This window comes from Eublepharis macularius, chromosome 3 (genome assembly GCF_028583425.1).
Source record: "Eublepharis macularius isolate TG4126 chromosome 3, MPM_Emac_v1.0, whole genome shotgun sequence".
Lineage (NCBI taxonomy): Eukaryota > Metazoa > Chordata > Lepidosauria > Squamata > Eublepharidae > Eublepharis > Eublepharis macularius.
In genome coordinates, this window is record NC_072792.1 from 58,953,767 (window position 1) to 58,981,594 (window position 27,828).

The following is a 27,828-nucleotide window of genomic DNA, read 5'->3' on the forward strand; positions in this document are numbered from 1 at the left end:
GGGTCAATATTTTCCACATGATCCCAAAGAACAGGAATGGATATCATAAATTTAGGTTTTGTTTTTGGAGAGGGAGAGAGAAACAAAATCACTGCCAAAGATTCAAATCCAAACACCCACATGTTAACAAAGGTTAAAATGTATATAAAATCTATATATTTGCTAAGGTTTGGTGTTTGTGTGTGGGGGGGAGGGAATCTTGCCTCACTGTAGTTATTAGGTTTTAAAGCTATTATTTTAAAAAATTCTATTTCATAATGATTATTTAACCTATGCTTTAAATGACCCTGGGCATTTGAAAGGCAGGTTAGAATTTAAATAATATAAAAATGTCCTTTAATATTAATCAGATTATATAAAATATTAAATATTAATTCAATTTTTAAAATAGCTTATTTTAGTAGTGAACATTCTAGGACCGTTTTCACACGCTCAAAGCCTCTGGAAGATCACGCGAAACTCACAGCGCACAGCATCTTCCTAGCGCAATTTCCCAGCATGATCCTCTTTAATGGCATGATTCCTGACATCATTGCACCATTAAAGAGGATCATGTCAGGAAATCGCGCTAGGAAGACGCTTTGTGCCGTGAGTTTCACGTGATCTTCTGGAGGCTCACAGGTGTGTGAAAACGGCCCTAATGCCTGTTTAAAACCTCTTAACCTGTTAACACAGGAAATTTGTAAATACCTCTCTCTATTGCCAGGATTTGGGCATATGTTCATTCCGGGTCTATTTTCCAAGAGTGAGTATCACTTATTTTGTTCCCACAATCACTCCATCAGCTAGGCCAAGCTAAGAGAGAATAATAATAATATTTGATTTATATACGGCCCTTTAAGATAACTTAACACTAGACATGGGCACGATCTGAATTACGATTTCAAACCCCCCCCCCCCGATTTTGGCGTTTGCGCCATCGTGACTCAGCTAATCGGTTCCGTCCACGGCAACTGATCCAGCAGTCGGGGGGGTTGCTTGTTCGGGATTTGATCGGATGTATCGGTTTCTGTTCGGAATTGCAGACACTCTGGCACCAGTAATTTATTCCTGGGGCAACAGAGCCAGGGGAATGAGCTGTGTTTGCCCTCCTTCTGTCGCCCTCGAAACACAAATGGAAGCCCAGCTTTCCTTGATTAGCAGGCTTCCTTCCAACCACGGAGCAACAACCCAGGGGAGGGAGGGGGAATGGGGTGTTCTGAAGCCATGGGCACAAAGGAAAGGCAAAAGGCAGCACGGGAGGCTGGGAGGCTGCCCGCGCCATTCGTCTTTCCCCAGGACAAGGGGCGTGTGGGCAAGCCAGCCGCCCCTTGTCTGGGGAAAGGCAAAAGGCAGTGCAGGTGGCTGGGAGGCCGCCCACGCCGTTCGTCTTTCCCCAGGACAAGGGGCGCGTGGGCAAGCCAGCCACCCCTTGTCCTGGGGAAAGGCAAAAGGCAGCGCAGGTGGCTGGGAGGCTGCCCGCGCTGTTAGTCTTTCCCCAGGATAAGGGGCGCGTGGGCAAGCCGGCCACCCCTTGTCCTGGGGAAAGGCAAAAGGCAGCGCGGGAGGCTGGGAGGCCGCCCGTGCCGTTCGTCTTTCCCCAGGACAAGGGGCGCGTGGGCAAGCTGGCCGTCCCTTGTCTTGCAGGGCAGGTGAACGGTGGGGGCAGCCGCCGAGCCACTCGCACTGCCGCCAGGTCCACAGCGCACCGGGACAGCCGACTTGCTGCGTGGGTGGAGGGGGGGCGACCCAGGAGCGTGCGCACGTGTGCAAGAGCCTGACTACGGTTGCCCTGGGCACTGGCAACCGTAGATCCGTCCCTGGGAATGTCCCCTCTCTGAGGGGAGGCGGCTTATTGCCGGGTTAAAAACTCCCCCCCCTCTACTCTAAGTGTGTGTGTGTGAATGTCCCCTCTCTCCCTGAAGGGAGACGGCTCATCGCCGTGCCTGGTGGCCGCTGCAACCAACCACCATTCCTATATCGCTGGAAACAGCGGGGCGCCCTCCCACTTTGGCCTTCCCGATTCCGGATCGGAAATGGGACTTGATCGGTTAGAATCGGTGGCCTGGGTTCGGCAGCGGCCCAGATCCACGAATGGCTTAATTGGTATTTTTTTTGGATCGTGCCCATCTCTACTTAACACCCACTCAGAGCAGTTATTATTATCCTCATGATAATCACCCTGTGAGGTGGGTGGGGCTGATAGAGCTCAGAAGAGCTGTGACTGACCCAAGGTCACCCAGCTGGCTTCAAGTGGAGGAGGTGAGAATCAAACCTAATTCTCCAGATTAGAGTCCTGCTGCTCTTAACCATTCTGCCAAACTGGTCCAAGGACAAGTCGTGATATTCATAGCTGATAAAGTATCTGACTTCCACAAACTACACTCATAGTGACTCTCTTAAATCTCACTAGACTTCAATATCCTTTACCACACCTGACCATATTTACAACTGAAAACACCTGTACCAGTAAAGACACAGCCACTTAAAAACAAAAACAAATTTCAGTTTGGCGTTAAAGCATGGTTACTTCTGTACTCTACTATGGCAACTAGGTTGATTCTTTTGAAAATGATTTGAGCTAATGCAGGGGATGGCCATTGTGTATGTGGAAGGGGAATGACCCCTGAGGGCATCAACACAGATGCAGACTACAAGGCGAAAGGGAAACTGACAGAATGCCCCCCACCCAGGGCTTTCACACAAAAGCAAGGTGGGCGGATTCTGCGGTTTCCCCCTATAGACTCAGGACATCCCAAGCCATGACCAACATTCAAAACAGCTTTTCAAGGGTGAAGTACAAATAAGAAGGCAGTAATTATCCTTCCCACTAGCTCACCCCATTTAGGATCTAATGCAATAAAGATAAAGATAAAAAGTCAAGAAAAGGTCATCATTTTAGCATAGATAATCTGCCTCTGGCTGGTGTGTTTTTTTAAAAAAGCTACTATAAATATTTATTTCATAGATTTAAGAAAATACAGATGTTTTTCAGGGTGAGATGAACATGGAATATAGAAACAGACACAGTTTACTTAGAAAAAAACCTGGCATTGTGTGTTGCTGTAAATGTTGGGAATACTTCCACATCTCTCATAGCACAGCAGCAATTATTTGTTTCGATTTGCAATCCAGATTATCACAAAGACTTCTTAATCTAAGCAGTTTTGGGCAACATAAAACAGTTGCTTTCCAAGCATTTAATAGTTCGCTGACTAAAAAAAAAAAAATTTGCACGCTTGGTGCTGCTTTTTTAATGAAATCTTGTTTTATATGTTGATGTCAGTGGTTTGCATTTACAGATGTTAACATGGTTTTGAATTGCTTCATGTTTTAAAATATAATCTAGCATTTTATGCATACATTTTTTCTACCATCTTTAGTACTTTATACTACAGCGAAAACAACAATTAAGTGGCTAGAATAGGCTGGTGTCTGTGTTTTACAGCTGAACGAGAAAACACATTTGCTTGCATCATCTAGTAAAGCCAGGGTGGTACCTGCAACACAGACTAATAAATTGCTATACATTTGTTGTTACTTTGAAAATTAACCATTGAAAATGAACTTTTTGTACTGCAGCACTAATGCCTTGAGGCAAAACTCAAGACTAAGAATGCCATATCTGACCTTTCTTTCAAATTCAAACTGTATACTCTGTCAGCCACAGCTTGTTTGGGGAACTCTTTTTAAAAATGTACTCAATAAATCTTCAGTTCTTTTGGAGTAGAGAAACATAATAAACAGTAGATGTGTGTCCCAGCCCTTAGCATGACCCCATCCACCTTAACAATGTTCATCCATTTTGTAGGGCCTTTAAGGAAATTCAGTTGATCATTACTACAGTATATCATTGCTTACTTACATGATCAAGGAATTCCCATAAGTGCAACTGGTAGTTCATAGCCATTACAATATATAATGCAACTACATTCAACACTTTTGCCTATCTTAGGTGGATAGGTTCATTTACATTCCTAAATATTCTGGCATCAGCAATCATATCAATAGGTGGTCAATGGCCACAGCATGATAATTATGATTGTATAACTGGGGAACCTGCAAGGACTTGTGGGAGTCACTTCATTTCCCCCTGTATCCCCTTCCCCACAAGATTTCTTTTTCTCTACTCCTGGCAGCCCCCATATGCTCTCCCTTTCCTGTTTCCTTGTCTCCTTTTCACTTACCAACCAATGTTTATCTGTCCCCTACTCAGTTTTCAGCTTTATTTATTATTAATTTTCTTTTCTCCCCATGGAGACCCAAAGCAGCTTACATTGTTCTCCTTCTCTCTATTTTATCCTCATATAAACCCTGTGAGGTAGATGGTTGTTGTGGATTGTGAGGTAGGTGTTGTGAGGTAGGTTAGGCTGAGAGAGTGTCACCCAGCAAGCTTCCATGGCAGAGCAGAAATTTGAACCTGGCTCTCCCAGATCCTAGTGTGACACTTTAACTCCTACACAACACTGTGTTTCAGTTTTCCAAAATTCCCTCCACCTAGCAGCCTCTCCCAGGGAAAAGTCCAGCCAAATTACAAAAGTCATGCAACAGCAACTTGCTCAGATAAGTTGTGTAGTGGCTGCAGCCAGGCGGGGCCAAATTGCACAAGTTGTGCAGAGGCTGCCACTGGGTCCAGGTGTGTGGTATCAAGTCATTCATTGGCCAACAGTGCACCTGAGTGACTCACACAAATTGCATGGTAGCAAGTTGTCTGGTAGGGCTGGTTCCGATGAGTCCTCCCTCCAGGGCAGAAGGGAGGTTAGCAAGAATGGACTGGGAGGCCAAAAGTACTCTGGAAAGGGCCCTTCCCCTTTTTTAACTGATAGAAACCAAGGTTTGAACATGGTTGTGGCTGCCTAGCAACCCCCATAATGATCACTGAGATAGTCTTTTTTAAAAGGTACATGTGCTGCTTGTGTTATTTTGGTTTTTTTTTTAAAAAAAATACCCCTAATGTATTTTGGGTTTTCTTCATTTTATATGATGTGTAGAAGAAATAAGGACATTGCTTTCACATCAAAAGCAATGTAAACAGTTTTGACAGGTGTCCAAGCCCCTCCCAGGGCCCTAAATCTCACTTTCCTTTGCCTCGAAAGGTCTACCCTACATGGGAAAAACTGACCCCGATACATGTGACCCTGAGAGGTCTCTGAGGGTGTTATATGACCCTGCTATGAGCTTATCGCATTGCCCCAAATAAACAGAAAAGAGTTTTGAGTTTGTGGGATGCACAGGTGGAAATTTGGGTATTCTTCAGAGGATTTTGAAACATCAGCAGCATGATTCCATGGAAGTGTCAACGAAACAGAACTTTTCTTACAACAAATTATCATTCTGTTTAGAAAGTACCTTTGGGAGCTCCATTAAGTTTCAGAACACTAATCTAGCATTGTCACATATTTTTCTTTTTTTCCTCATCCCAACCTAATTGACAGCACAATCCTCAGAGGGGAGGGGGATGGAAAGCGCTCAGGGAGCCAACTAGGAGTTATGCTAGTGTATCCCAGACTTATGTTGGCATAAACCCCCTCTATGCCAGTGCAGCAGCCTGGCACCGCTCTGCCACAGCCTCCACTAGTGCCCAGCTGTGGCGTCTGGGCACAAGCATGACCGTGGCATAAATCCCCATGCTGGCATGCTGGGAGGGTGCAGGTGCATGAGGCACGAGTTAGAGCAGAACTACAAGTGACAAAAGGCACAGGTTGGACACTTGTCAGCTTTCCTCAAGTTTTGATGGGAAATGTAGGCAGCTTGGCGGAATGTTGGACAAGTGATAGTTGAAAAGTCCATTGGACAGCAGTCAGAGAGCCAAGCTGCAAGACCAGGATGCCTACATTTCCCATCAAAACTTGAGGGAAGCTGACAAGTGTCCAACCTGTGCCTTTTGTCACTTGTAGTTCCGCTCTTAGTCAGCTCCCTAAGCCATTTTGGGCCCAAGAACGCTTCCAGTAGTGGCAGAAAGTTATGCCATGAAAAACTATGTAGCTTATAGCCACTCATTCTATCCCCCCCCCCACGCCCAGCCCAGCCCTGCCCACACGGCCTGGTGGAGCATAGGATGCTGACTACTGTGGGGACCAATCTGCTCACACCCCCACAGCAGCCGAGTCCAGAATGTCTGATTAACCATTAGCACCCAAGTTCCCTTGTAGGTTACTCGTTTCCTGAGTCCTGGCTCAGTGAGGAGCGAGGGCACACTGACAGGTAAGAAGGAGCTGGGGAGGCGTCTGCCCTGGCTTGCTTGTTCACATTGGCATCCCCCTCCTCTCACCCATGCCCCCCACAAATGCTGGTCTCTGCGGTTGAGGCTCACCAGGGAGGAGCTTCCGTGATGGACCAACTGGTACTGTACATAATATTCCAAATGCTACACTATAGAGGTATCATGAATCATGATCCTGGCTATCATATTTGCAATGCCTTTCTGAATACTTCTCAACACTTTCTACTATAAAGCAGTCATGTAATCTCTGTAAAGAAAAACAGATTGTATTCTTCAGTTCAAAAAAAAGAGAAAAAAATGAAACAAGTACAAACTCAATATGTAAAAGTTTACACAATAAACATCTTTTTAAAAAACTCACCATTATTGATCAGGACATGGAGAGGGCAATTCTTTGCTTTAAATGTGTGAACAAACTGATGTATGGACTTCATGGAAGCCAAATCACAGTATAAAAACTCCACTGAAAGAAGGGGGGAAAACAATGTTAAATCAACTGAAAGAAAAATAAATACATTCATGATTATGGAACTCACAACCTGTACCCTTACACTAGATGTACGGGTAGATCAAGAGTGTTCCATACTTTCAGATAAGAATATCATATAAGAAACTGCCATGGCACACATTCATACTGCTTGCTTTGCTTTAAGCTTCTGTACCCAAATCTTGCACGGTCACACATTATAAGCAATGTCCTGTTGTCTTAATTAATGGAAAATTTGGGTCCCCTGAATCTATTCCTTGGCAATTTCTTTTAAAATGTATAAATTGCATGTAAAATTGCTCCTTTGTTTTATGAAACCAAAATTAGCATAGTTGTATAAAGAGCATGTAAATAAATTCAGCATTTATTTGAACACAATCACAGAGAACTGCTTCAGTAGGAAGAACATGGAAAATAGGCAAAGCTAAATTCTAAGACAACCAGGGTTAAAAATAAAATGCAACAAGAGTTGGATGCATTTATAAAAGTGGGACTGCAAAGACCAGACTTCAAAATAGAGGGAGAGGTGGGTGAGGTAGAATGAGTTAGAAATGTCGTTTGTCAGCTTCAGACACACCATCATAAAAACAAGCAGAGAAACTCACCTTCACTATGTGAACAGAAAATGTTTGTGAGTAAATGCATTTATAAACATTACATCCTTGTACATTTACTTTAGTAAGACTAAATGAAGTTCTTATTTAATCATAAATCAACAACATTGTGGTACAGTAGAGCAAGATATATTCAGACCAGAAATTCTTGCTGTGGGTAAGCATTTGTGGAATCTAGCACATAATATTCTTTCAGAAAATCTTAACTGCCTATCTACCTCACAGGGAGGATAAAATGGAGGAAAGAAGAACAATGTAAGCTGTTTTGTGTCCCCAATTGGGGAGAAAGGTAGGGTATAAATGAATAAAATAAATAGATCTCTTATTTTATGGAACAGCAGCCAAGGGATATTTGATTCAAATTCTGTTAAGTTATAAAGTGTATTGGGATGGCTTTAGGATAGTCAGTGTCTTCCAGCCTATTCTACTCTCATGCTTGTTTTGAGGATAAACATATGTGAAAACACCACTCAAGCCAATCTGAGATCCTTTGAAAGAGTATCTGAGCAATTAAGAAATAGGACTGCTTATTCTAGCCTTGGAATTGAGGTGGGGGGACTGAAATGGTGGGAACAGCTCTCCCCATTGAAATAAACAAAACTAGGACACTGTAGAGAGCCGGTGTGGTGTGGTGGTTAGAGTACTGGATTAGAATCTGGGAGATCCCCATTTTGCCATGGAAGATTGCTGGGTGACTTCGGGCCAGTCACACATACTCAGCCTAATCTACCTCACAGAATTGTTGTGGGGATAAAATGGCAGAGAGGAGAATGATGTAAAGGTGGGGTATAAATAAATGGTCGAATCACAGCTGTGACTTCAGCAGGACCTGCTTCTGAGCAAATATGCTTAAGAGCTGTGATCAAGTCTAATGGCTATTGCACATATAATAAAATAGGCAGAATGGCTTATACTTCTATCACTATGAGGAGAAAACACTTTCTGAATGCGTCAGTGGCTGATTCCGCACATGTTGGATAATGTACTATCAATGCACTTTATTAATCGTTTGAGGTGGATTTTTTGTTCCGCACATGAAAAAATCCGTTCCAAATGATCTATAAAGAGGATTGGAAGTGCATTATCCAACGTGTGTGGAATCAGCCAATTATTCTGTGTAAAGAAAGCAAAAGAGAGAAACAGAATACAAACAATTCAATACCTCCAATTTATCCCTAGTTACAGTGTAAGCACTTAGGCAAACTTTATGCTGAATAGGTTCAGTTTATCCACCTATTAATCTTCAAATAATTTATGTCCCCATTATTATTAATAACAGCAACTGCTTATGCTCCAACTTCACTAGCAAAAGGGATTTTTAAATCAAATCTGTCCTGTGCTTTGCTATGTGGGTCTAAAACTCTCTAAAGAAAAAAACTAAGAAGAACAGAAAATGGTATCTAAAAATGGAAACTGTAGTAATACATGCTGCTAAATTATCCTCTGTTCTGAAATCAATTCCATTCAGAGTCAGGCTTTTTTCTGACATTAACACACGCAGCAACAAATGCACCTGTACTTCTTTCTTTCCTATTGATATGCTTTTTTCCCATTCTTACCTAGGCAACATGATTCATAAGAGCGACACAATTAACATTGACAGCCACTGTGAGTAGGAAGGCACACAAGATGCAGACTCTCTCAGGTATTTTCATCCCACCATGGCTATGATTTTTGCAGTCAATACATAGCAACTCCCTATTGAGAAGGATCCTGAGCAGAAATGCCAAATACTCACTCAAGACAATGGTTTGCATCTTACCTTCTGTTCCCAATGATGAAGGGATATTGTTCTCTTCGTCAGATGCATGGAGGGCAAGAAGGTCTTGCCCTCCATGCATCTGACGAAGAGAACTGTGATTCTCGAAAGCTTATGCTACAATAAAGTTGGTTAGGCTTAAAGGTGCTACTGGACTCTTTTTGATTTTGCTGCTACAGACTAACACGGCTAACTCCTCTGGATCTAGGCAATGTAGGAGCTGACTGCAGACCTTATGCTGCCTTCAAAACACACCAATCTTAGCCCTGAAAACCTTGATAGGAAGCTCTGGTTGCCAACCAGAGAGCTCCCATTATTCTCTATGTGAATGTTTAGTATAAGACACAGCATGTCTGTGGTTTTATTTTCCAGCCCGCAGTTACCAAGCGAGGAACTGCTTGCTGCAGGATGGTTTTTTTGCATTGCACGTTGCAAGAGGGAGGCTTGGGGCTTGTGCTGCAGCAAAGCTCTGGGTGAGAGCAAGCTTATTGGGTTTCCTTAGCTGAGGGTTCACTCTTGTTTCTCCTTTTTTCCTTTCAATTCTTATTTGCTTGAGGGATGGTGGTATAGCCCAGGGCTGTGCCCCCAACCCAGTCTCAGAGCTGCAGTCAGGCTCTGAGTGCAAGCTCACTGGGCTCCTTGAGGGCTCACTCTTCAGCCTGATGGGAAGATTTTTATTCCCTCAAGGAGACTCTCCTTCCCCCCAGGATCACCTCTGTCCTGTTCTGTACAGGGATATTCCTGTCTCCCCAAACAAATCCACTCCCTCCCCCCAGATTTAACCTCCTCTCATAGACTGTCTCTGTCTTCGTGTCCTTTAAAAGAATATTCTTGCTGTCTCCCCAAAATCATCTTCATGACTGTCCCCTAAAAGAGTACTTTTCTCCCTGGCCATTCCAGCCCAAAGTAGGTTTTCTGCGCCCAGGGACTGTCATTCCACTCTGGGGGCCATCATTCCGTTCTCAGAGGAAGATTCTCCAACTCCATCCCACATTTTCATTACAACTTTTTGGTGCTGCAAGCCAATGTAAGTTGTAGCTCCTATTCTATGTACTGAAAGTTTCCTAGGGTGGCTGCTTTTGAGGTCTGTAACTCAGATGTCCAAACTGCAATCTTGGCCAAACTTGGAGGGTGGCAGGAGGAGAGCCTGCTGAAGACTCGCTGTGAGTTTGGCATCTGTGAATGTGAAGGGGGCAGTACCATGGCCCCCAGAAGTAACAGACCATGGATCAACAAACCAGTCCACAAACCAGGACGGATCCATCAGTGGTCCGTGGTCCATGAAAATCAATGGACCAAGGACCCAGGGTCTGTGTTTTTTCCCCAGTCAGTGCCCACCTCTAGTTAGGAGAAAATCCTTCTGCATGAGCACCACTGCTTACAGATCCCATAGGATACAAGTCAGTGCTACAGAGCATTTTTCTGGGAAGAGACCTGATACTGGCGATGCTTTTTGTAACCTCCTCATTACAGGGTGGCTTGGAAAGGGGATCTGCAAGGCCTTCATCTACACCTTTAAATGGTCCATGGCACCAAAACAAGACCCAGTCACTGCATCTGCTACTCTTCTGTATGTCAATCCACTATTTTATCCTTCCCTCCTTCATACACACATTCTTCTCATGCCTTGGTGGGATAATGGGGAAGAAAACACAGGAGTTGTTTTTTAGAAAAGACCACTGCCTTGACCCTAAAGCAGATTTGTAAAGTCTTGGAGCATTTACAGATAAAGGCACCATCTGGGAAACAGGGCTCCACAGTCCTCCATGCAAGCCACAAAACAAACGGCAGCATACTAAAGTCTTGGAAATATCTTGGTGTATTCCATTGTTGGCAATGACAGAAAAAAGTAATTTGTGTATGGACAAGACACACATATGTAATGATCTACTAACCAATGAAACTTTCAGCTACAACAAGAGGCTACCATATTGATATCTATGGAGAGGGCTACTCACAGTCTTACTTTTCCTACAGAGAGCTTGGGGTAGTGATATTGGTTCTCTCTTGTCTTATTTTAGCCTCAGAAAGTCTGTGAAGATAGGTTATGCTGAGAGAAAGGTACTAGTCAACTTCCACAGATCTCCAGTACAAGCTATAGCTGGTATTGACTGCATGTTCCTGTCTCTCTGGAAATTAAAGATAGACTGGTTTTCCTGCTTGTTTACAGACCACCCGGCTCCCCCATAAGCACCCTTTCCGAGCTGGCAGAGCTACTAGCAGACATGATGTTTGAGTCACCTAGACTTATTGTCCTGGGAGACTTCAGACCATGCCGAGTGTTCAAAGTCAGGCCCAGCTCAGGAATTTATAGCTTCCCTGGCAATCTTAGGCTTCTCTTAAATAGTGTCAGGCCCTACACATGAAAGAAGCCACACACTAGGATTAATATTTTTCCCTGAGCCTTTGAGGGAAAACCTTGTTTCAACATTGGAGATTCAACCTGAACCATGGTCAGGCCATCATCTGCTGAAGGCAAAAGTGAATAAAGCCCCAACACCCCTTAAAAATGGGAGGTCCAGTTAAAATGATTCACCCAGAAGGCTCATAGACCCTTCCAGATTCCAAAATGCCTTGGGGGATTTTAGAATTCCAGACACATACTCCACAGAAGCTGCTGTAGGAGCATGGAACATAAAGCTCCTTGAAGCTATTGAAATAATTGCTCCTTGTCAACCCCTCCAGCCCTTGGGATGGAAGCCAGCAACATGGTTTATCACGGAGCTGGCTGACCTGAAGAGGGTTGGAAGACATCTAGAAAGACGCTGGCAAAAAATGTGCAAGGAAGCTGATAGAGCTTGCTACAGAACACACTGGAGGATCTATGAAGCGGAAATGAAAGTAGCAAAAGAACCATTGCAGAAACTAGTTCAAGACCATTCCAATTGTTCAGAATATCCAAACACCTTCTAACCCCTAAATTTGAACCTTACAGTCCCAAGAACAGACAATTCGCTGTGAGGCGTTTGCTAAGTTTTTCACTGATGAAATAGCACAAATATGCTCTGATCTAGATGCTAGCTGCAATGAAAATGAGATAGAAGAAATGCTTAATACACCATCTGGCCTACATTTGTACTGCTTTGAACCAATTACAATGACAGACCTTAACAGGATCCTGATATCTATGAAAGCCACTACTTGTGTGCTTGATCCTTGCCCATCTTGGCTGTTAAAATCAAGTAAAGTGAACCACTGAGATATTGCAAATCAGTTGCTAATGCAAGGCACCTTTCCCCAGCCACTCAAACAGGCAGTTATCCGTCTGCTAATTAAAAAAAACATCCCTAGACAAAACTGATGTGGCCAATTATTGTCCAGTCTCTAATCTTCCCTTTCTGGGCAAAGTGATTGAGAGAGCAGTAGCTGACCAACTCCAGATCTTCTTGGAAAACTCTAGTGCTCTAGACCCTTTCTAGTCTGGATTCAGACCAGGACATGGGACAGAGACAGCACTAGGAGTGTTAGTGGATGATCTCTGTCTGAATATAGACAAAAGCCTTCTCCTGGATCTATCTGCAGCCTTTGACACAGTAGACCATGTCATCCTGTTGAGACATTTAGAAACAGAAATGGACATCAAAGGATGTGCCCTGTGTCCGGGGTCTGACTCCCAGCCCCCAGACTTGCCAGGAGGGAGCAGTGGGAGGCAACCGGGAGGCAGTGGCCCTACCACCCCAGCCAGCAACCAGGTCCAGAACCTGCCCACTCCAGTGGGAAGAGGCAAAAGGCCAAAGCCTCAGAGGGCTGGAGGGAGCAGGGGGAGACCAGCCAGTCCCACCCTCCAGGGGGAAGAGAGGGGGCTAAGCAGGCCAGAGGAAAAGGGCCAAGGCAGGGGGAATAGGGACCCAGCAGCAGCCCAAACAGAGCCCTTACCAGCCAAGGAGGAGAAGCAGCCACTACAGCCCAGAGCCACACCCTGGCTAGAGGACAGCAGCCTGGCTCAGGAGTTGCTAGGAGCCAAGCCCCTCCAGGTGGAGCTGCCACAGGCATTCTGGGGGAGGAGATGGGGAGCCCCACCCAGCATCAATGAGCAGGCAGCCCAGAAGCTGGCCGGGGCAGCTCCTCGCGAGCAAGGCCAGGCATGCTCAGCAGCACAGAAGCCGGCTGGGGCAGTTCCTCGTGAGCAAGGCCAAGGAGACCTCAGCTGGGGATGGCTCGCATTCAACCCCACTCTGCCAGCAAGGCAAAGAAGCCAAGAAGGGATTAGTGGTAGGAGGGAAACACCTGAGGGAAGGCACAGCTGGGCCAAGTCAGGAGAGGGAACAAGCCTAGAAGGAGGGCTGGGTGGGGAAAGGAAACCCTATATAAGGTGGCTAGGAAGAGCTCTGAGGTGGTGGGTGTGAGTAAGGAGTGATGGTGTGGAGTGAGAGCAGAGTAGTGCAAGAATGGGGGCATGGAGGAGAGTTCTGGGAGGAGGAGATGATGGAGGACGCAGGGGGTAAGCAGGCCAGGTTGAGCAGGCCAGCGAGTGGATTGAGAGGGAGCCAGGGTGATGTATACTGCCCCTCCTTCCACAGAGCAGGGTCCTGCAGCATCCCTGGTGCCCCTCTGATGTCAGGGCTGGCCCAGCTGGCGCCCTGCCCAGCGGCGGCAGCGACAAGCCCTGACACTCTGGACTAGTTTAAATCATTTTTCACAGAATGGACTCAAAGGGTTGCTGTCACAGATCAGACATCTCCAGACTGGGAACTATATTGTGGGGTTCCACAGGGCACAATCTTATCTCCCATGTTATTCAACCTCTACGTAAAACTTTTAGGAGAACTCATTTGCAGCTATGGAGTTGGATGTCATCAATATGTAGATGACACCCAACTCTATAACTCGCTATCCTGGTCCCCGCACGACGTAGTAGAAATCTTAGATTGACAGGCATGATGAAATGGCTAAAAAAGAATAAATTGAAATTGAACCCAGACAACACTGAAGTGATGTTTGTTGAGAAGGCAGAGATCTTGAAGGACATTGTACTCCCCACTTTTGATGGAGTTTGTCTGACCCTTGTAGACTCCAGGAGTTATGCTGGATCCAGTGCTACTACTAGAAAAACAAGTTAAGGCAGTTGCAAAAATGCTTTCTACAATGTCACTCTAGCCTGGAAGACGGCTTCTTACCTCGACATGGGCAACCTGGCCACCTGGATCCATGCTATGGTAACATCAAAACTGGACTATTGTAACACATTATACATCAGTCTCCCATCTAAGTTAACTAGGAGGTTCCAATTGGTGCAAAATGTTGTGACTTGACTGTTAGCAGGAGCAAGCAGGAACATGAACATCACTCCCATCCTACAGTCACTCAATTGGCTACCTATCAGTTCCTGTGCTCCATTCAAGATACTGGTTATTACATACAAAGCTTTTCATGGCCTTGGCCTGACATACCTATGGGACCTACTCCTTCCATATGTCCCTCCACGGCAGCTTCGCTCATCTGAACAGGGTCTCTTGCAGGTGCCAGCCTGCACATGGGTGAAATCAACAGCAGGCCACGCATGGGCTTTCTCTATAGTGGCCCCTACCCTGTGGAATGGCCTGCCTAAGGAGGTCAGGAGACCCACTCTCCCGGCTTTCCAAAAATGATGCAAAACCAAATTATTCAAAAAGGCTTTTTACTCAGATAGGAGGTCTGTATTGTAGGGAAGGGGACTCAGATGCTTCACTAATGACTTGGGGGCCATAACATTCACCATTATGTTGCCTTACATATTATCTGTTGTTTTAAATATGTACTCCTATATACTACCTGTGCTTCATGTTGTCTAATGTCAGTCCTAGAATTATGTTCTGTTTCAGCATTTCTTCAGCTCTGTATTGGATCCTTGCTAATGCTGTGTCTTTGTAAACGTGTATTTATTTACCCTATGGCATTGTTTATGGAAATATCCTTGACACTGTATGGAAATGTCCTTGATACTGATTGTACTAATCTCACACTATGTAATCCACCTTGAGTCTCAGCGAGAAAGGTGGACTATAAATAAATAAATGAATGAATGAATGAATAAATAAATAAATAAATAAATAAATAAATAAATAAATAAAATGGCTGAGCAACAATTTAATCTGAGGTCATCCTAGTTTAATGCTACAACTACAACACTACATTGAGCCTGTAAATGAATGTAGTTGCAAAAGAATGTGCACAGATGTATGAACAGACTCCTTAAAGCTTGGCTCCTTTACTTTTACTTCACCTTTCTCCGATATGTTTATATCTTGGCTATTTTCCATGACCTTCACTTCCCTTTTGTTCACAAGCTACCCATCCACATATAATACTTTTTTTTCATACGCAGTAGAAATCTCTAGTAGAGAAATACATTCCTCCATGACATTGGTGAGGTTAATGCAATGTTTTAATGGACTTTTGCTGAGAGTAATTTTTCAGAGTATATTTTTGTAGCAAGTTCATTTTCAATTCTCCTGTTTCTCAATATTAAGTCATTTCTAACATGAAATCAACGAAGTTGTCCTTTATAGCCACTAGGAATATGTGCTGGAGGCATTATGACATTTCGAGAAAGGATATTTGTTCTGCAATGACACGTTTTGAGAAGATGGCAAATTCTAAGAAATACAGCTCAGATTTCTGATCAGTGCCCTTCCAGCAGTTCTGGCATGGCACATGTTGTCACTCTTGCCAGCTGCTTTGGTATCCTATTCTGCTCAGTGTCACTACATTACAGATTTCTGTTTTATAGGCTACTTTGTTAAGAACGTTTCAATGCCTTTGAGATTTACAGGTTAACTTCACTCCAAGTGCTACTCTATTGGTAAGTAACATGAAATGAAACAGATAAAAACAATACCACCATTCTTAATGAGCTCCATCAACATTTACTACTTTTCCAGACAGCCAATTTGATGGCCGATAAAGAAGTAAAATGGAACCACTTACAGGTGAATGGCTTGTATCTACTGTTCCTCTCAGCCCAGCTTGAAGCCTGTTTTCTGCTTCCTGTTGTTTAATCAATTTTTAATCCATAAGGGAACTTGTCCTCTTGTCTCAAGAGTGCTAAGCTTATTCAGGAGTTCTTGGTGAGGTATCTCGTCAAAAGTCTTAAGTATATAATGTCTACTGAGTTGCCATTACCTTTGTTCACTCTCTCAAACAACACCAAAAAGGTGGTGAGGCAGAAGTTCCCTCTGCAGAAACGCTGCTGATTTTCCCTCATAAGGCTTCCTTCCTCTCTGTGCTTAATAATTCTATTGTTGATTACAATTTCCACTAAATTGCTTGGGACAGACATTAGCCAAACTGACCTGTAATATCATGGGTCCCCCCTGGAATCCTTTTCAAAAAATTGGTGCAATGTTTGCTACTTTGCAGTCTTCTGGTACAGTGGCTGATTTCAGCAACAAGTTACGTATACTTAACCCTTATACCCTCCCAGCTATGCTCAAGCTGCCAAAAAGATCTCTGAAATTACTCTGTTTTATAAAGGTGTGAGCTCACCCGGCATCTTCACTTGGCTCAGCAACAACTTTTAGCTGTTCCTCTCCGTGAAAGAATGATCTACTGTCGCCCAGTCACAGACTTTCAGTGGCTACCCCGGCCTTTTCTAGAGGATTTGAGAAGGGTTTCAACCCTAATAGAATTTCAAAGAGGCTGGAAGAACGAGCTTATTAACAGACCTTTTGGTATCTATTCATGGTTTAGGGATACAGGGGGTTATTTTGTTGGCTAAAGGTCTGGATTGTTGTATTGGTACTCTTTGGACGCCGTTAGTACCATTGCTCTTTGATCCAGAGGAGTTAGCAGTGTTAGTCTGTAGTAGTAAAATAGTAAAGAGTCCAGTAGCACCTTTAAGACTAACAAACTTTATTGTAGCATAAGCTTTCGAGAGCCACAGCATCTGATGAGAGAGCTGTGGCTCTCAAAAGCTTATGCTACAATAAAGTTGGTTAGTCTTAAAGACGCTACTGTACTCATTGCTATTGCTCCCTGTCAAGTATACACTCAGCTGCAAACTCAAAGTTCACTGCCACAAAATCTGTACCTCTGCTGTTGCTCATGAAAATGAGTGTTCAATATATTGCTCAGTTTTAAAGATAAATTTCTAGCGACTATAATTCAAATTTTCTTACAAGTCACATTAACTGATTTTTTTAAAGCAAAGAATGCATTTTGCTATTATAGAATTGCTGGTGAAACATTCTTACTTACTTATTTAGGAAAGCATGCCATGTCAAATCTGATAATATACAGTATGGCTCAGTGAGCCATTTTCCTCTTTTGTGAGTGAGATGGATCTTATCCTTTTATATATCTTTATGATTTGTTTCATTAGTCCACTCCTTATTCCTTATGTTGCTATTTTTATGGTTTTATTGTAGTTTTTTTTACTTGTAAACTGCCTCATGTAGGGCAGCATACACACTTTTTCTCAGTGCAATGTAATAGAATGAAATGGTAAGCAGCAGATCAAAAATTAACCCATCAAATCAGACTTGGGACATCTTTTAATCAGGGAAGCATTATAAACAGCAGAAAATACTTGCTTTATCTTTAAGATGAAATTAGGAGTGTTCTTGCTAGGCTGTTTTTGAGTTCTTGTAATGTTGATTTTGTACCCTTAATAAATACAAAATGTTCAGGGAAGGTAGGTGGGAGATTATAATCAAGGAGATTAATGGGAGATAAATGGAAGATGCGCCCATTTCATCCCAACCTTCCTACCAAAGCAGGGTTGCAAACTCCAGGTTGGAAGATTTGGGGGTGGAACCTGGGGAAGGCACATTTCGGGAGGAGAGGGACCTCAGTGGGGTATAATGGCATAGAGCCCACCATCCAAAGCAGCAATTCTCTCCAGAAGAACTGATCACTGTAGCCTGGAGATCAGTTATAATTCTTGGAGACCTCTGGATCAAACCCTGGAGATTGGCAACACTACACCAAAGTAAAACAATGTGCACTGAACTGCTGTTAAGGTATGGTTACACGTTTTCACCCTTGGAGACTCTTCCAAAAAAGAGGCTCGGTTAGGTTTTCTATTGTTAATTAAAGTTGTTCAATTTGTTTAGAATTAGACCACAGTGCCCAGGAATTCAGCTTTCTGAAGGAACAAACAAAAATAATGAAACGAAATAACTAATCTAGAGGCAACCTAGGGCAACATTTTAAAAATCTCAGATTTTGGCTTTTATTGCAAGAAAATGTGTCTGGCACATACATGATTCTGCTAAAGAATTAATCTTAAGACTCACAGCTGTCACTGGGTACTAAAGTTAAATAATCCAGTTGTAGAAAGATAATAACAACAATAACAACAACAACAACAACATTTGATTTATATACCACCCTTCAGGATGACTTAACACACACTCAGAGCGGTTTACAAAGTATGTTATCATTATCCCCACAACAAAACACCCTCTGATGTGGGTGGGATAGAGACAGAGAAGTCAGTCATGGAGTGTTAAGGTTGGAAGATATCTTGAAGAGAATTACAGTTCAATCTCTTGTTCAGTGCAACTAAAGCCTTCCTGACAGATGGCCAACCAGCTTCTGCTTAAAGACAGAGGCAGCATGTCTTCAATACTAATATTACAATACTTCTTCAGACACCAGTATGGAAACAAATTGAGTCAATGTATTTGTACTCTTTATTAATGTACTGGTTAGTGGTGAGAATCCTAGCTGTTATGGGAATTTTGAGATATCTAGTTTAAATTATGTAGCTCCCTGGGATTGACAAATAATTCAGGTAATTGATAAATAAATTGGAAAGAGACAGATTTATATTGTTTTTCAGTGACATGGGAAATAACTGTTGATCCTTAATGAGGGCAGTTCTACTCAATAAACAGCAGAATCATATGGCTTGTATGGGTATGCACAATAGGTAAGAATTTGTGATCAGGTATAACCAGTATAAAAATATACCTAGATATTTTTCAAGTATAATCAGGAATCCTGACTTGATATCAGAATTCTCTGATAGACAGGTATTGCTGGTGTCAAATAATCCCCCAAATATTCTGATAACCCAAGACTGGTACTTTAAAGATTGCACCCAGGTTCCCCCCCCCTTGCTTCTGGAGGTTTCCTGAGCAAAAAAAGGGACAGGGACAGAGGCAACTCTCAGAGCAAAATCAAACAAGACACCTCACATGTGAAAGACACGCATGTTTCCAGCAAGGTTCCACGGGAAGTGTAGTGAGAAAGAACCTCTGCCACGGAGAAGAGGAGGAGAATCTCTCTTCTCCCTGGCAGATGTTCTTTCTCTAGGTGTCTCGCCTAGTCCACTCGGCTCCCTCTTGCCACTGCCAGCCCACTCCCCTTGCTCCCCTAAATGCACTCAGCAGCCAGAGGGATCTGAGCATGCTGGTGGCAGTGAGAGGGAGTTGATTGCGCTGGCGGTGGTCAGAGGGAGCAGGTAGCAGTGGTCAGCTCCTTGTCCCTCTTGCTGCTGCCAGTGCGCTCAGCTCCCTCTGGCTGCTAAGTGTATTTAGGGGAGCAAGGGGAGTGCGCTGGCTGTGGCGAGAGGGAGCTGAGTGTGCCGGCAGCAGTCAGAGGGAGCCGATCACAATGGCAATGGCAAGAGGGACAAGGAGCCAATCGCCGCTACCAGCTCTGTCTCGTTGCTGCTGCCAGGCTCCCTCTTGCTGCCACCAGCATGCTTGGCTCCCTCTGGCTGCAGAGTGCTTTTAGGGGAGCAAGCAGCAGGAAGAGACCTCTGCCAGGGAAAAGAGGGATTCTCTCCTTCTCCTTGGAAGAGGTTCTTTCTCACTACACTTCCCATGGAAACTTGTGGGAAACTGATGCATGTTCTCCATGCATCAGGCGTCTCATCTGTTTTGGCTCTCAGAGGTGAATGGCTTCACACATTAAGGAGAGCTTAACTGTCTGCCCAATCATGATGATTCTCTCATAGACAACATGAAAGAATCACCATGACTGGACAGACAGTTGAGCTCCCCCTAATGTTGGATGCCATTCACCTCTAAGAGTCACTGTCCTCTCTTGTTCCTCCTTTTGCCCAGGAAAGCTGAAAAAAGAGGGGGGGGGGACCCAAGCTACTGCAACCAGCTACAGCTTCATGGCTATATTGTTTTGGAGTGCTTGCCTTCTGCTGTCTACTGTCAAGTTGGTTCTGCTGGGATTTTGTGATTTGACATTGATTCTGTTGGGCTTTGCTGGTTTTTTTTGGTTGCTCTTGTGTTTGGCTAAAGCTTCTTTGTCCTAGAGAAAGTGTCAGATTCCCTCCCACATAGAAAAAAATGGGGAGTAGCTAGGGTCTTCTTCATGGTCCTGTAGAATTGGACCCCTTGAAACTTAGGGGTCTTTAGTGGGCAGGCAGCCCTCACTCTGGTAAAATTTTGGTGTCATAAGCTTCAAAAGTAGCCACTCCAGTGCCCTCTCTCCCCAGACGGATTCCCCCACAGGTTAATTTTGGTATTTTGGAAAAAACCCAGTTCTGAATATCAAACTGGTATGGGAGGACTTGAATATAGGGAATGCTGATTTTATGCCAGTCTGAAAAATACTGATCTTTCCCTAATTTTTCCTACCCTAGTCACAGCTAACCCTCACAATCTAAGAGAACCTCAATGTGTATTTTTCATACTGACACTTTACATTTGTAAGTGCACAGGCAAAGGGATTATATAAAAGAAACTCTGCATATACAATCTATTGCATCTAACTGCAATTTTAGAATCCAGGTTTCTAGAACTATATAGTAGCTTTACCATTCTTCTCTTGCTCGGTCTTCCATTCCAGTTCAAGGAATATATTTTTATGAATGGCAGAATTAAAGAAGAAAAAAATCCAAGAGCAGTTGAAAACTAATAAAACAAACCACTGTATGAATGGCACTCCTATTCACTGGATGTTACCTAGATCTATACAGTATTTTTCCTGGATATTTTTTACTGATGGGCCTAATTCTAATGGCTGCCGAGGGTTATAATGGAACTAGCAGGGGAGAATGCTTTCTAGAGAATGATTTAAAATATCTAATAAACCACCTACAATTTTTAAAATCTGCAGCTCGGCTGAAATAAAGAGATAATTTTCTGCCTTTAGAAGGCTTTCTTCCTCATGAAATCCTTCTACCCTATATATTTTTACTGCTGACTTTCAAGAGCAGCCAAGATTTCTGTTTCAAAGTAACCTTTCCAGAATGAGATGAACCAGAATGACTGCAAACCTCCTGACAGTTCTGTGAGTTGTGAAGGAGACCGTAAGCAGTCGCAAGTATTCTCTTCCCACATTTTGGAAACAACTGCAACTGCCTTTCCTTAGCAAACAATTCTGCTCCTGCCTTTGCCCTTTGCAAGAAACAGCTATTTAAAGCCCAAACCAGATTTTTTTTTAAAAAAAATATTTATAATAGATGTTGAGAGTATGTAGCACACTCTTTGAAGATGAGCCTAATTCTAGATACATTTAGTTTTGCTTGTAAAAAATAAATAACTAGATAGTTCCCACTGATCCCTATTTAGTATTTTAAAGTGAAATGTACAGTCTTTTTACCAGCAAAAAGGAAATAAAAAAAATCAATATAGCTAGCAATCATAGGTAAAGTCTCTGTAACCTCTCCCCTATCCGTTCCCAAATAACCAGTGACTGCAGCTTCAAGGATGATAAAGTACTGGTTTAGGAACTGCACAATCTCTAACAGCAGCCTCCATCTCTTTCTACATCAAAAGTTACTTTCTAAATGTGGAAAATCGGTGTTTTGGGAAGGAGCAGGAAAGGAAATTAAAGTAGTTCTTGTTGCACAAACACTGACTAAAGAATTATTGAATTAGAATGGGATAATTTATATTTTCAGAAATGGTATTTGTAAACATAAATGCTAACAAATTTCATATCAAATGCTGTACTAGCAAGGAGATTAAGGTGTGGCATAATGCATTAAGAGATCAAGCTTAAAATTTTAAAAAGCATACTTGTTCCCAAACACATATTTCTCCTATGGGTCTTTTTCATGGACCAACAACTTTCGTTGTGATCTTAATTTACACAAGATACCTTTACAGATCACAATGTTTACAGACTCCTCATAATACCACTATCCCCTCATTTTTTTTCAGTTGAGTACAAAACAGTTGCAAAGTTTGAGTTTAAATGCCAATACAACCTATGCCACCTTAGCATTGCTGCCTACTTTAAATGCTCCACTTCAACTAAAAAGGTGTAATGAAAATGCTCGTAACAGATTACTCAAGAAGTAATTGGCTTAGAAAATTACTTGTAAATAGTTAGACCTGATTTAAATGATAGCCTATCAGGCAAGAAGAATTTGCTTGTGCAATCTTAGAAATGCCACACACCTGATACAAATCTCACTCTATGTGCAAGCTTGCTACAAAGGCTATGGGGCTGAATCCATACGTACCAGCATAGTGCTAAATGTCAGGATGTCCGCATCTTCCTAGTGCGATTTATGATGTCATTGCGCCACAATGCCACTCTCGTGGCATTCCGACAGTTTAGCGCTATGCAGGTCCGTGTGGATTCCACCTGGATCTCTGGCATGCTCCAGTTGTATGTCACGCAACTGAAAGCTTAGCTTAAGCAAAACACTGGGTGCACAAAAGATCAGACAAGAAAGATCCTCCTAGCCTACCAACATCACACTAATATCAAGCCCTGGGTTTTTCTTATTAAGCAGGAGAATCACTAAGGAGCAGTAACCACATTTTGCAAAACTCACTCTGCATTAGAGGAACATGATGTAAAGATGGCATGGGATACTAAATGCATTTAAATGCAACATAAAATCAGTTGATTTTAATACAACTCATTTCCAGCACTGACTTCAGCATTTGGACAGGAAACATTGCACACAAATGTGTGTAACAAAGCTCAGGTAATTAATTTGTTTTTAAATTAAAAAAAAAACTTGCAGAAGGTTGCAAGTCTGATTGAAAGAGCAAGTGGGGGGGGGGAGAATTCCCCCACTTGCTTTTTCCATTCAAAGTCCCCCTGCCTCACCAACTTTTCCTTTAGTTGGGTCTTGCAACAGAATTCAGAAGGATAATTTTAAGAATTATTAACTGTGAAAAAGCTAAGTAGGTAACCTCTAACAACCAGATATTGGAATTGGAAATATTATTGAACAAACCAGTTCTGTTCCTCTAACTGTGCCTGTGTGTGTAAGAAATATTTCACACCTCATAAAACAAATATGTAACATACAACAATGTTAACATTTGAGAAGCCTGGCAATGGTCCCTCATCCTAGCCCCTGACCAGTCTTTCTTCTTCATTAACATTTTTTCAGCTGATTTGTGAGATAAAGTTTTACCACACACCTTACCAATTTGAAGTGCTGGAGAAGAAAAAAAAAAGACAAGGTTGTGGGTGTGACCCTCTGGTTAGTTCACAATCCAATAAACGAGTCTCATGATCCATCCCCACAATTAAACACAGCACAGTCTTTGAAGAGGCACATCTTTATTAGCGTGTATTCAAAATTGTTACCAAAAACAAAGAAACACACAGGTCCTCAGTTCTGAGAGGAAAAAGCGTATTGACACAGACAGAAAAAGGGTTAAAATAAAACGATCCTCTACAACCGTTACCTAGATATTCAAATTTAGAGTATCAGCTACTCTTATTTTTATCCCCTACCAATAATAGTAAAACCACATATACATGCATACACTTCAAATGCAGAGAAGTTAGCCGTGTTAGTCTGTGGTAGCAAAATCAAAAATCATCAGGCATCTGAAGAAGAGAACTTGATTCTCGAAAGCTTATGCTAAAATAAAATTGGTTAGTCTTAAAGGTGCTACTGGACTCTTTTTGATTTTGATTACACTTCAAATGAACTCTCTTAGGTGGATTGGCTGAAACAATGGTGGGTGCAGCCACAGACTGAGTGATGAGCCTGCGATGGATCTGTAACCACCCCTTTTTATTGGACAGATGTACAAACTTCCAACTCAACTGAGCCAAGGAGAACTCAGCTCTTATTTCCAGAAGAAGCTAGCTTGGCAGAACTGACTGGCTGGTCCTTGTGGCAATCATGAAGCCATACCCCCTACTAACTAGAACAATGCTTCAAAGTGCAGCTAAGAAAAGCACAATTTCTGGATATATAAAAGCCAAAGGCCTGACCAAATCATGCTCAAAATATGGGCTTGAAGCAGAACAAAGTATGCACTTAGATAGAGGTAGCAAGGATAGAAAGAAGCAGGTAGCCTGACAAAATCAATCTGGTAGGGCAATTAGAGCTTATATAAAAAACAACTGCTATCTGAAACAAAATTGTATAACTTTAAGAAAAATTAAAATATTAGCAGTTAAAGATGTAAACTTATTTTACATGCTTTAAAGGGTTGATATTCTAGCAGATGCAAGAAAATAAACTTTTAAGACCATACCAGACAGGTTAAATAAAGTTTTTAGCACTGTTGAAGTTTGTGTCACAGGTATCTTGCAAGTTTAGCAATCTAGTGGCTAGTTCAGTAGTTATTGACTCCTTATCACCAATTATGACCAATGTAGGGCGTTCATATTTTGTGAGACTCTCAGCATGATAGAAGCCAAAAAACGTGATGTTCAAAGACGTCTCATCCATTTTGAGATTAACCATCAGCTACATTATTAATTTTTCAGATTTCATTCTTTTAAATACAACCTGGCTTCTTGATGTCATTAAATGAAATTTGAAAGGATGTGTCTGAAAGTATCATTAAGCGCCTTTAAAGTCTCTCTCTCTCTCTCTCCACAGCAGTGTGGGGAACAGAAATATTGACTGTGACACCTTGTGAAAGTTCCATTTCTAGGGTGCCCTTTGCATGAAAGAGTGAAGTCAGAACAATGATTCACGGAGACATTCTGAGGCACTGTCTTCTGCCTCTTCCTAGATCTTTTATGCGAAAAGACAGGAATGTGGAAAAGGAAAGTTTTCATACAGATATTAACATTTTCTCAAAACATTTTTAAAGCTAAGGTGTGATACTATATTGAAAGATGCTCTTACGGGGCAATCTAAAAACTGTGCATGTAAAAAACATATCACGCCAAATGAAGGTGACCAGCTTCAGAGGAGTTAGATAATATGCAGGCTGAACAGAAGAAATAAACACATACAGAAAAAATATCCCTGGTTTTCCTGGGTAATGGGAAGGCGGGTGGGGGAGTGATGTAAAAGTTCAAAGAAGGCATCAGATTTAAATACAATGGGGAACTGTAATGAGCAATTTGGCCACTTACTTTAACTCAATATGTAAACTTCACAACAACCAACTCCTTCGTATCCTGCCTCCATTCCATTTCAACATAGCAACTATGTTTAGCAAGGTATTTGAATTGTCTTAGGCTGAAAAAAGCAGGAAAAAACTAGCAGCAATACTGCAGAGGCAAGGGATATCAAAATTTCACTAGGAGTTTATGAAAAATTTAAGAACAAATGAATGAAAGTAGTCCATAAATTCTGACAAATATGGCTTATATAGAGCACACTGATTGTAGCTGTAAATGTGGTGTGCCCTCTTCCCTCTCCACTTAATCAATTCCATCATGTTTGAAAGCATGATATCGAAATACATAGAAGAAACAAGAATTAATTATTTGTAAATTAATGATGCCAATAAAGGTGTATATATATATATATATGTATGATTATGATGATGATGTAAATTAATGCTAATTATACATGAACTTCAATAGTTCAAGGATCAACAACACCTCTCTAAACAACTGTTTCTGAACCATGTGATTGACAACCTAGAGAATCACAACTGTTTATTAAGCTTTAAAAACTGTAATTAGATTGTTTCCTGAGTAATCACTTCACATTAATCCTTCTATACATCTCTGACACAGTGGACCACGCTATCTTATTGGGACATCGAGATAGAGAAGTAGGTATCCACCTTATGGAATGGCCTGCCCGAGGTGGTCAAGAAAAGTTCCATGCCTCTGTCTTTTTGCAAACTATGTAAAACACAATTGTTCAGGATGACATTTTTATAAGGTTTTCATATACCAAAATTGTTCTGGAGAGTGCTTTTATGAAGGGAGTGGGCCTATGAACTGTACCAATGTGTACAGTATGTTTAGCTTTGTGCTTTATGTTGTTGCTTTGTTTTTATACTGGTTGATCTGCTACTGTTGTTGCTTTGTTTTTATACTTATGTAATACCATTTTCTACATAGTATAATCATAAAATTTAACAGTTTATGCCTTGTTCCAGATTGCTGTAATACTACATTGATTGCACTGAGTTACACTGCATAATCTGCTTTGTCTTTCAGTAAGAAAGATGGACTATAAGGTACATAAATAAATTCAGTCTATTCTCATTTGAATGTAACAAAGCTGGGGCTTAGTAAATTTGAAGAACACAGTACAGTTTTGCTGTTGCATTATTCAGGTCTGGGCCAACAAGACTCTTGGAAGCCATTAACATCTGTGAGCTCTTTGGAAGACAAACAGGATATAAAAATGCATCATCATTATCATTATATTATCATAATTATTGTCATTATTATGTGATGTTATCTCAGTCCACTGGATGTTTGGGCTGGGATTTGTTGTCCCTCACCAACTCGGATTTTATTCAAGAATTTAGGAGTCAGTGAGGTATTATCTGAGTATGTGGCATGTTCCAAGCAGTGTGGCTGTTTATAACTGTCTGTTATTATCCTGTCTACACCAATATCACCTAGATGTTTAGTTAGTCCTTTTAGGATCACCCCTAGTGCTCCTATCATTACTGGAATCATCGTTATATGTTTCTCCCAGAAACACTGATTTTCAAATGTTAGATCTTGATATTTTGTTATATTTTTAATCTCTTTCTCTTTAATTGGACTGTCACCTGGGATTGCCATATCAGTAAATTTGAACTCCTTACCACAGTTTGACCACAGTAATATCTGGAGTATTGTTTTAACTGTTTGGATTTTGAAGTCCCACAAAATCTTAACTTTCTCATTTTTAACACTTCCTCAGCTTATATTTTACAGATGAAATGCCATACATTTATTATGGCTTTTTTATAGTAAGTTTGTACAATTTTACTGCATCCGCTGATGAGATGGTTGACTGTTTCATCTGCTTTGTTACATAAACTACACTTGCTGTCATTTGTGGCCTTCTCAATTTTTGCTTTCAGACAATTTGTTCTTAATTCTTGTTCTTGTGCAGCTGATACAAGTTCTATCTCTTTTTAAAATATCTTTTGTGTTAGCCATTTCCAGCTGTTACTCTTGTCAACTTTACTCTCAACATTCTTCAAGTATTGGCCATGCAGTGGTTTACCTGCCAAGCCTCCACAAGGTTTTTCCATGTTTTTTCCCCATATTTGTCTTTTGTACCTTTAACTTTCTTCTCTGTAAACATCTTCTCTTTCTTTCTCTTAATGCAATCACCCAGCACCCTTTTTTCTTCTACTACTATTTGTAGAAGCCATGGATCATGCCTTTCCTGGGGTGCAATTTCTCTGAAACTAGGGGAGGGGTCCTCAGAAGACAGTGGGGACTAAAGAGGGAGAGCCATGGATCATGCCTTTCCTGGGGTACAATCACTCTGAAATTGGGGGGTCCTCAGAGGACAGTGAGGACTAAAGGGGGAGAGACATGGATCATGCCTTTCCCGTGGTGCAATCTCTCTGAAACTGGGGGAGGGGTCTTCAGAGGACAGTGGGGACTAAAGGGGGAGAGCCATGGATCATGCCTTTCCTGGGGTACAATCACTCTGAAATTGGGGGGTCCTCAGAGGACAGTGAGGACTAAAGGGGGAGAGACATGGATCATGCCTTTCCCGTGGTGCAATCTCTCTGAAACTGGG

The 27,828-nt window shown here is 42.1% G+C and overlaps 1 protein-coding gene across 2 annotated transcripts in view; it reads right to left on the reverse strand.

The window, feature by feature from the left end:
* LOC129326080 (E3 SUMO-protein ligase ZBED1-like) overlaps positions 1-27,828 on the reverse strand; it is a 198,868-nt gene that overhangs the window by 96,619 nt on the left and 74,421 nt on the right. For both annotated transcript variants that reach the window (XM_054974186.1, XM_054974187.1), the window contains one exon: positions 6,564-6,665. In XM_054974186.1, the coding sequence (XP_054830161.1) occupies positions 6,564-6,665 (102 nt within the window). The remainder of the gene's footprint in view (positions 1-6,563; positions 6,666-27,828) is intronic.